General features: G+C 30.9%; 1 protein-coding gene across 1 annotated transcript in view; it reads left to right on the forward strand.

The window, feature by feature from the left end:
• The window catches only part of LOC117181131 (chitinase-like protein 4), a 60,943-nt gene that overhangs the window by 42,628 nt on the left and 6,897 nt on the right, over positions 1–11,418 (forward strand). The window contains exons 7-10 of the mRNA XM_033373699.1: positions 2,663–2,792; positions 6,546–6,745; positions 6,913–7,235; positions 7,326–7,429. Of these exons, the coding sequence (XP_033229590.1) occupies positions 2,663–2,792; positions 6,546–6,745; positions 6,913–7,235; positions 7,326–7,429 (757 nt within the window). The remainder of the gene's footprint in view (positions 1–2,662; positions 2,793–6,545; positions 6,746–6,912; positions 7,236–7,325; positions 7,430–11,418) is intronic.

The raw sequence follows: 11,418 nt of genomic DNA on the forward strand, positions 1-11,418 counted from the left end.
ACGCCAATTAGCACAAATGGTAAGTTCCGACAGTGCCTACAAGTGTGCCTACTGGCCGCTAAATGGCAATACCGGTTTCATATGTATACACCTGGTATATGGCCCACCTAAAATCCATAAGGAAGCAATTCCTCTTAGACCAATTACCTCTGGCATCGATACACCATATGTAAAAATAGCATGGCTCTGAGAAAGTGCAATTCAACCTATTTTAGGCCAAACTAACGCATTAAAAAAAATGTTTGGGACTTTATTGAAAAAATTAAAAACATCACTATTCCAGATAATTTCACTTTCATTTCTTTGAACCCTGAATCGATGTTCACTAACATTTCTAGGAAAAAAGTAATAGAATGTATAAAAAAACATTAAACACAAATCCAAGAACACACATGTTTGTCAAAAGAAGCCTTCGTAGAAGCGATAACATCCTGCGATCTCTGTAAAAATAGGCTTAATTTAATCTTTAGTAGACAGAACCATAATACTAGCCGATCAAAGGTTCCACGATGAAAACTTAGCTTTGGTACAAAAAATGTAATACTAAATAGATATCCAGAAAAACTCACAGCCTATAAAACAAGTCTTGAACTGTGTAATATCTTCGATATTAATAATAATACTAACAATAAACATGAGAATGGAAGTGATGACGTTCTGAGAAAAGTGATGGTCTTCCCATACACTGATATCTTCTCCAAAAAAATTAAGCACGTTTTTAAAGATTGAGAACAATCAATAGTTTTTAAAATTGATAACAAACTTTAGAATTTGTTTTACTCCAAAAAAGATCCTACAGAAAAAATCCATAAAACGCACCTCATTTATCATTGAACCACATAGGTCAAACTCAAAGGAAACTTACAGTTAGAATAAAAGAGCATAAAAGAGATGTGAACAACTTTTTTACTAAAACAGCCTTAGGAAAACATGCCGCCACTATCTTTTACACTTTTAATTACAATTATCCCGTTTTTTGTCCGTAGAAATAAATAAAACTAAAAGCTGAAGTCTTTGAATGATTCACATAATACGTCACAAAAATTCAGTTAATTTACGTACAGACATCCAAGGCTTGAGCACTTTATATCATAATTTAATTTTTACTAAGTAAAACTAATCAAAAAATAGTCTAACATGACTCAAGTGCACTATTCATTTACATTTAGAATTGAATTTGATGTAATTAAATAAATTATGTTCTTACGATCACCTGTTCGTTAGTACAACGTAACTGCAATAACCCACTTACTCAACAATATTTTCATCTCAGTACATAACATAAAAAACAAGACTATGCGTCAATGCGTTAGTCCTTGCTTTATTTGACACAAAACTTAAAAATGGTTAAAAATGGATCCCGAAAGAACAATTTAAACAACATTTTTTTATGAATAACTTTTAGAAAAATGTTAACAAAAACAAAAATTTGCTGAAAAACACAGCCGACCCTGCGAAAAAAAATTGTTGATAATGTTGTCGACTGCTTGAAAAAATGCGGATTCAATGGTATAGAGCTAAAAATCACAGATCTATCTCAACGACGTGAACGTCCTTCAGATAAGGGAGAATTAGTTTCATTATTGAAGGCGCTCAGAGAAAAATTCGATAAAGAAGGTTTCATTTTATCTGCAACGGTTGATCCAAATGAAGCCGCTGCTAAGATATTATATGATATTAAAGGAATATCCGCATATGTGTACTTCATCAATTTAAGGACCATCGATTTTCACAAATACACTGATGCCCATCTTGGTCAACCTAGTCTAACGTATCCTTCATCAAAAGAAAACGCAAATGAAAGCAAGATAAATATTGTAAGTACAGTTTTTAGTGAAAAATGCTTAAAAAATTGACAATTACATTGTAAAAAATTATAACCATGAAGGTAAAGTTTTAATTATCCGTTTTCAAATTAAATCAAAAATTAATTGTTTTAACTCCGATTAGTTCAGTTTTTAACTCTACTTCATAAAAATTCTTTTGTCAAAACATTTTATGTTTTTAGCGATTATTAGAGACTTCCACTTTTTCACAGTTAAAAAAACTTTTAATTGGTTTTAAAGTTCTTCATCTAAAATTGTATAATTAAATAATTTCAAACAAATTTTCAATGTTAAATGCCTAAACTTCATCCCAATATGCAATTCCTTGATTACAAAAGTTGATGTGAAAATTACGAGCTTCCTCATTTTCTTTTGCGCTTGTCTTATATATTGCAAAAATTGTTTAAATATTTAGAGTTCATTCTTTAAATTTCAATAAACTCTCCAAATTCATTTGATGATTCTTAAATCAATTCTTTCCTCAGGACTCTGTTGTAAAATACTGGATTTCGCAAGGTGCTCCACCATCAAAGTTAACACTAGGAACAGCTTTTCACGGAACATACTGTACCTTGGCTAACCCAAAACATTTTTCTAGAGGTTCGCCAATACGTCATGATCAAGAAAGTGATGGTACTTTCGATTATAACAAAATTTGTTCGTGGGCCAAAGATCCACATTGGAAGCATGTTTACGACAAAGAACAGCGAGTGCCATAGATCTACGCTGAAAATTCAATAATTGTCTATGATGATGCTGAGTGAGTCATTAAATACATGTTTTCAATTTTATAATTTAATAATTATAATAATATCTATTTTATTCTTTTTTTTCAGATCCATTAAGATAAAAGCTGAATATTCTATGAAAATGAAACTTCGTCGAGCCGTAGTGTGGACTATAAATGCAGATGATAGCTATGACGATTGTGGAGAAAAGTTCCCGCTTCTCAAAACTTTGAACCGTGTCCTTAGAAAAAAATAATAAATTCTTGTGATAATTAGAGTTGCTAGAATAAAGAATTTATTTAATATTTTCTTATTATTTTATTTATTATTTATTGAAATTATTCAAGACAAACCTTATAAATATAATTTTATAAACATTCTTAAACTTTTGCAAATGTATGCTATTCCTTAATCGCATTTTAAGAGATATTTATAAAATGAAATGTAGAATAATAACTATATTTATTAATTCTAATAGTCTTTTATTTTAATTTTTTTATTTATGTGTGCATATTTAAAAAACTGTCTAATTTTTACGAGTATCGGTAAATTATCATTAAAAATTTAATAACATTTTGAGGTTTTAATTCGAGCTGCCCTTAACAAGGAGAACAGATCTGCATCTTGAGAATCAATATCTCGAATAAATTCTGAAACATACATTTTTTTATATCAATTGATTATACGTTTGTTGATAGCTTTTTTAAATTTCATATTTCAAAATGTACATTTTATTAACTTATTTATATCTGTTAGATAGAATAATATGTTAAATTATTATAAACATTTAATTATTTTAAATTCTCATGTTTTAATATTGCAAAAAGTTTTATCATGGACTTTCAAAATTTTTACGTTTTAGTACGAAGTCGCTTGTTTTCCAAAACTCCGAGATGACGATTATTATTTACAAATTATGTTTTTTGTCATTAGGTGATTATTCGTGATTCGCAATTACTATTGAAGACCGATTTTCATATCTTGGATATTCAACAAGAGACCATTCAGAATATCTTATTATTTTATCCGCTTTCACATTTCAAAATTATATTACGTCCAATTTGAATACAGATGTTATTCGTACAGCAGTAAATATAAGCAGTCGATTCGCGCGTGTACGTCTTTGGATTTTAATTTCTCCTGATATATTCTCCAATGCCGTGAATAATATTTATGCGTTAAACTTTTTTGGTATCTTTTCCTTTAAGAGATTTTAGATAACAAATATTGTTTGCTTGATTCCCATATTCAAAAAAAAGAATTCTATTCGAGAATATTTTTACTTTGTTTCAAATGTCCTTTCAGTTCTTACAGATGCAATTTTCTCAATGAGGAAAAACCAACGCCATTATGGTTTTTATGATATTGAAAAAATTTTCTAATTTTGAAGGATTTTTTTCTGACATTACCTATGTCAGGTACATTCATTATCCTAATTAAGCATTTATCCCATAAATGATCTGTCTAAAAGCTGTGTCTTCGCACTTCTGAAATTTAAGTATAAATAGCGGGAGCCAGAAAATGGTTATTCCTTATCCCGCATTTTAAGAGAAAATTTCAGTAACCTTTTCAAGTGAAAATTTAACTACCCTAAAGTCTTCTTCTACATAAAATCTGTCCGCCGTGCAGGCACATTCTCATTGCATGTACACGTACGGCCCCGGCCCGCTTCGCTCAAAAGTTTGAGTGCGCCTAGGGCGCATGTCAGTCTTATATCGCGCGTAGATATTTATTTTTTGCATTAAGAATGCTTGAATGAATCTTTGCTAAAAACTCATCTTTTAGATCCAAGTATTTGCATGCATGTTCATCGTGCGTATTTTTTACGTAATTAAGTATACTCAAAGATTGAATTGCTCAAAGCTTTGTAGGCATTAAAGTTTAAGAAGTTAAGGTTTGAGCATCATGGATGCTATGTTAGAAGCCAGGGTAATTTAACTGGTTTTCAGTGGGGAACCTTTAGGGGACCAAATTATCGAAAATTTTGACGTTAAACTGTATCTGGGATAGAGAAGGATCCAGGTAAAAATACTTTTTAAATAGAAAGATCGCACGAGGATAATAGGAGAGCAGCATCCCTCGAAAAAATCGTTGGATAACGCTGGTTCTTAATTGAACAGCTTAAGATCCCCAGATTTGAAATTCATTAAGATCAATCTGCAACACCGTATATAAGCTTCAGCCACATTAGGCACACCTATTGCAATGAAACATAAGGCTTCTGATCTGATTTAAGAAAATTGGTATTGTAAAGCAGCAATACAGAAAATAGCTAGTTTATGGCTTAAACGTCTGCTAGAGATTAACTGCTATTAGATTCTCGACACCCGCTGCCATCAGAGAAATGGGGACGTTTGGTGTTGTGCTAAACTTCGAAAGGATGATCACTAATCTTTGGATGTGATACGAATGTGCATCATACATAGTATTTCGGATATACAACATCTTTTGTGAAAAATAGATGTCATAGGGTTATTGACCTGATCTTCTGCTCTATATCCACTAACAAAACATTAAGGAATTTCCACGTATCGTCTAAAAAATCCCTATCGGATTCCAGGCATATATGTTTTTTACTGAATGCTGACGATTTTCATCTTGATTATGTATAGAAACCCAAGAGCGATTGACTGATGTCTTGGAAAGTTATTGGAAATTATTCCTACGAGGATGAGACCAACTGATGAGCTAGAGTTTGTTATTGATGTAGTAAATACAGACATGTATAAATCTGATGAGGATAATTGTACTCTTCGTATTAGAAAGCCAGATAAGGGTGCTCCTTGGTAGAAATATACACTTTGGGCCTTGAAAAAAGAAAGTAGGAAACTATTGAATAGCAGCAAGAAAACAGGCAACTGAGATCGGTACAAAGTCAGTGTAGCAAGGTAAAATAACGAAATACAATTGGCAAAAAAAAGTTCAGGAAGGTAGCATTGTCGGGACATTCAATATGTACCTTGTACTGCGAAATTTTAGAGGACTTTAAAGAAAACGCCTACGTGCCAACTGACGGTGTCAACCAAAATGCGAAGCTTCGTATGCTTTGTCTCAGCGTGTCATTGAATAGTGGCTCCTGAAGGATCCCGTGTGGTATTAGAAGATGGTTAGATGTGTAATACACTCTGAAAGTTTATTTAAGAATTATGTTTAGAAAAGTATAAAAAACTGATAAATATAAGATTATAGCAGGTCAAAATAGTGCTTGAAATGATCATGGGCCACTGCTGCTTAAGGAACCACCTGACTAACGTGAAAATCGACAGCAAGCCTCGATGCCGAAAATGCGGCTTCCAAAAGAAAACAGAATATTACATCCTCTGTGACTGTGATGTGTTGCCGAGCCTCAGAGTGAAGCCTTCTTGAAATTATTTCTGTGAACCAGATAATTTTTTAGACACCACCTATACGGCAATAAACGCCTGTAGAGCGGAAACCAGCCTCATCAGAGAGGATTAGATTCAATGGTACATTATAGTAGTTTACATTATATAACCTTAGTGCTGTGGGACTTGAATGGTACTGCACATTTTCTATAATAATAATAATACTTGATCATTTAAAAAATTAAATATTTTGAAAAAATATAAGATGGGCGGCCAATTAAAAATTAAAAATAGCTTAGCTATATAAATTTTAATCAAATATTTTGAAACTTTGTAAAATTAAACCGTTTGACTTTAGAAACTGCTTGATAATTTCAACAATTGAAAATACTAAAAAAATAAAGAAATTTTGGCCAGTTTAAAATGAAAAAAACAACAGATTTAACTGTAATTTAGAAGTGGAAAGCCTGTTAACTTTATCATGAAACGAAATAAATGTTTAGATAATATAGTAGAATAAAAAAAAAATATATATATGTTTCAACTTTATTGAACAAAAGTTTACTACAAGGTACATATTCTTCCTGAAAGAATGAGAAACAAATATTTATTCTGAGTAGATATATATTTAAAATTGTATCCTTATTCTTAACCCTTTGGTGAAGGTGGACGTGGTTGTGCCTGATAGGGAACATCAGATGGAGCTGGTAGAAGTGGAGGAGATGGCGTTCTTGGTAGAACTAAATTATCTGTTGGCGCAGGTAAAACTTGAGAAGTTAGTGCTCTTGTTTGAACTGGATGATGTGTCGGTAGAGGTAAAACTGGAAGTGATGGTTGTCTTGGTTCAACTGCCTGATTTGTTGGTGTAGGTAAAACTGAAAAAGAAGGTGCTCTTGGTTCAAATAGATGATCTGTTGTTGCAGGTAAAACTGGATGATCTGATGGTGCAGGTAAAACTTGAGAAGGCGGTGCTGTTGCTCGATTTTGTGCTGCAGGTAAAACTGGATGAGGTAGTGCTGTTGGTCGATGTAGTACTGCTGGTATAACCAAAGAAGGTGGTGCTCTTGGTCGATTTTGTGCTGCTAGTAAAACTGGAGGAGGCAGTCCTCTTGATCGATTTTGTGATGTAGGTAAAACTGGAGAATGTAGTGCTATTGGCCGATGTTGTGCTGCTGGTAAAACTGGAGGAAATTGTGCTCTTGGTCGAGATCTAGCTGCTGGCAAGAGTGAAAAAGATGATGCTCTTGGTCGATTTTGTGCTGCTGGTAAAACTGGAGGAGGTAATGCTCTTGATCGATTTTGTACTGTCGATAAAATTGGAGGGGGTTTTGCTGTTGATCGATGTTCTGCTGCTGGTAAAAGTAGAGGAGGTAGAGCTCTTGGTTGATTTAGTGCGATTGGTAAAACTGGATTAGGCAGTTTTATTATTCGATTTGGTGCCGAAGGTAAAATTGGAGGAGGTAGGACTGTCGATCGATGTATTTCCGCTGGTAAAACTATAGGAGGAAGTGCTCTTCGTCGATGTATTTCTGCTGGCAAAACGGAAGGAGTTAGTGATCTTGATTGATTTTGTGTGGCTGGTAAAACTGGAGGAGGCAATGCTAGTGGTCGATTTGATGCGGTATGTAAAATCGGAGGGGGTAGTGCTGTTAATCGATGTATTCCTGCTGGTGAAACTGAAGGCAGTAGTGCATTTGGTCGAGATGTTGCTGCTCGTAAAACTGGAGAAGGTAGGGCTGTTTGATAACTTGTTCCTACGGGTACACCTGGAGAGGTACTTCTTGAATGAGGAGGAGATTCTGATTTCTCCCTCGATGTCTGTTTGCTTAATTCTGCAAAAAGAAAACAAATAAATAAAACGAATTGCAATCCTTGAGTATTACGCAGTTTCTATTCGTTCAAATTTTCTGATGAACAGTGTTAGCGTGACAGACTGATCCTCCTTTTCATTTTCAGCTCCGTGAATCAAGTTTGCAAGATTTTCGCTATTCTTCATAAAAACCTGTATATTCATCATGCGGTTGATTTAAAAAGGTCTCTTGTTGCTTCTTATTAAGTTAAAACACGGTGAAATGTATTAAATACTTAGGTAATGAACATTCTTTGAAAAAATATTTAATGTTGTTTGTTTATTTTGGCTCTTTAATCGTCAATCTATTACAAAATCAGGAGTGCTCATAAGGTAAAAAATTATTACAGTGAAACATATTTTATTTGATCCAGTCTTATTTCTGATGAGGCTTCTATTAGCATGCCTCACAATCTAAAGTTAAAAGATTTAGAAGTGCAAAGTAATCTAGTGATTTCACTTTAAAATAGATTTCAGCGGCCTCTGAAAATGTATATTTTTTTAATCCAAAAAAATATTTTTTTTTTGATTTGAAAAAACATTGGATGAAATTCTCCTTATTAGAATAAATTTTCGGTTTTGGGGATTCTTTTTCTGACATATATCTATGGAAATTAATATGGTTTAATTGTAGAATTAGAAAGACATTTTTTCTGGTGAAAAAATTGTAATATTTCGTAATATTATTGAAATGATGCAATAATAGCTTACACTTATTTGTATAGCACTTACCAATATAACACAGTACAAACATAAGGGTTAAAAACATAGTTTTCGTTTCGATCCTCATTTTTTTTTTTAATAGATAAAAGAAATTTTCTAAAGTTTTCTGAAAAGCACCTAACAGATTCGTAAGATTCGTTTACTTGTATATGAAGGGTCGGCGCAAAAAATTATCAGGCTTCACCCCTTGAAAAAAATGGAATAACACTTTGATCTTACTGCTTGTGGTAGATAGATTTGAAATTTTATTCTTAAATGAGAAGTTTGATCCAATGTTCTGCAAAAATAAAGATAAATATGCTGTTTGACAAAGAAGAACAAATAGAGTCCACCTGTGAATACAATTAACTAAGAGCAAATATCAGTATGGGTGTATAATACATTTAAATACTTTTCCGTGCTGAAAGGTAAAACCTTTTCTTTCTCTAATTACAAAATACAAGATTCATTTTTAGTTAAAAGACAAGAAACAGATATTGTATGAAACTATTTAAAATACTTTTGAATCTTGCTTAATCTAAATTAGCAATATGTCACTAAATACTAGTAAAATTCTAATAGATCAATTGGAAAAATCAGCCACCGAAGATTATAGTTGAAAATTAGTAATTGTATTATTCGAATTAATAATTCGACAGTAAGGAACTATTGATTGCTTAGTGAAAATATATATGTAAACCTATTTATGTTGTGCTTATTAGCGGCCATACATTAATTAGGTGATACATTTTTTGGTAATTTTTTGTAAATTTTCACTACAAAATTTAACTAGAAAATAACATAAAATAATATATTATACAATTGAATGATCTCCAACTCTACATTTTTTAAATTTAAGCATTTTTAATTTCATTCTATCCAAAATCGTAGAGGTTTAAATGTAAAATCTTTGACATTGACGCATCTTAAACTGCAAATGCTAAAGATTGATGAATTTTAAATTCTCCCAATAGTTAGGATTTACGAATTTTGAATTCTAAGTCTTTAAAATTAATTTCTTAACACAAATTTAAAATCATATACCTTCAGAATTCGGAAAATAAACAATTTTTTATACTGTATTTTCGAAATTCACTATTTTTTTGTAACTCTACAAAATTAAAAAGCTGTAATTCCGTGAACCTAAACAATTAATTTAGAAATTTTTTAATTCGGAAGATTTAAGATGAAAACTTCTTTACTTTTGACCTTTAAAAATCATCCTTTTTACAATTAAAGAGTTTGCAATTAAAAATCTCAAAATTAAAGAACATCCCATTCAAAATCTTCTCAATTAAACTAAAGATTAAAAAAAAAACATGTCAAATGAAAGCATTTCAAAGCATAGGCATTTGAATTTATTGATTTTTTAATTTAAAATGCTGAAAATAAAAGAATTTTAAATTGCAAATTGTTATAATTGAATGAATACTTTTAAATTGCCCATCTCCCAAATTGAGGGAAGTTGAAGAATTTCAAATATTTAAAGAGATTTTCAGATTTCACAAAGTATTACTTAAGGTTTTAAAAAAATAATTTTTAAGGCTTTAGCTTGTTTCAAAAAGATGATCTATGAAAATAAAGTATATGGAAAATTAGGGAAATTACTTTTTCCCGCGAAATCATTCAACTTTTTTTTTTTATTTTGGCAGATTAAACTAAGATGTTTAAAGAAATTCAAAGCAATTTCAGATTACTTCTGAGATTTCCAAGTCTTGCAAATTATTATTAAAGAGTCTGAACAAATTTCATGGGATTTTATAATATTTTTAAAGGTTTAGGGAAGTGTAAAGGATTTTATAGGCCACTCAAGAGCGCTTAGAATGCATTTTCCAAGATCTCAAAGAATTTCATAGAACTTTAAATATTTGAAGGTATTTCTAGAAATTTTAAAGACCTTGCAATATCAAAATATTATTACAATTTTCTTTTACATCAAAATGTAATCATTTAATTTTTTGTCTTTAAAGAAAATTAAATAACGTTGATGTTATTTATTTGATGTATATTGGTCAGATACAAAAATTTGTTTATTAATTTGACTAATTTCAACTTTTGGTTAATTTTAACATTTTTAAGCTTATCATTATATTTCATACGTGATATTCTTTTACAAACGCAAAAGAAGGTGAAATAATACAAAATAAATAATAAGTTCTTGCTAAATGAGAGATAAATGGAAATGACACTCTAATAATAGTTTATAATTTTCAATATTTAGCTAATTACGCGAATACAAATTGTGTGTTTAACTTATTTCTATTTTAGGTCTTTACATAATTTAAGATAACAATTATCGTTTGAGTGAAGTGGATATTTAAAAAAGCTAACACTTTCAAGAATATTGCTGATTTGTTTTAAATGGCTTTTTAGTATTTATAATACAAGATTTTTTATGGAAAAAATTAACACAAATATAATGTTGATGAATGTAAAGGAATATTCGCATATTGCGAACGATTCTTTTCTATCTTCAGCTGTACAATTGGCTGTTTAAAAATAGATTGGAATTCTTTTCTCTTAAAGAATTGATTATTGCTTTCAAAATTTTTATCTCAAAATACCCTTAGAAAGTCACCGGTTATTCCTAATTTTTAACTTGCTTTCAACTTTTCAATTATAGCTAGCCAATAATTAAATGAAATTAACAACAAGAATTTTTTAGGCAAAGTATTATTATTTAGACAATATTTTCTTAGAATAATGTTGAAAAGTTACAGTTTCTTCATAAATCTTCTAATTTGTATCGACTTTTCAATCAGAGTGAGGTAATAAGTAATTCAAGTTGACACATAAAATTGTTTAAATAATTTTTTTAAACACTGCTGGAATGTTTTAGTTCGGTTTTATCTACGATTTCAAACTTACAAGGAAACTATCCCAGATGTCCCTCACCGATTTTGATGAAACTGCAATATGTTGTAATACATCGAAAAATAAGAGACACGTATTTTTTTTTATCGGCCATTAAACACTTTTAAGGGATG

The sequence above is a fragment of the Belonocnema kinseyi genome, chromosome 10 (genome assembly GCF_010883055.1).
Source record: "Belonocnema kinseyi isolate 2016_QV_RU_SX_M_011 chromosome 10, B_treatae_v1, whole genome shotgun sequence".
NCBI lineage: Eukaryota > Metazoa > Arthropoda > Insecta > Hymenoptera > Cynipidae > Belonocnema > Belonocnema kinseyi.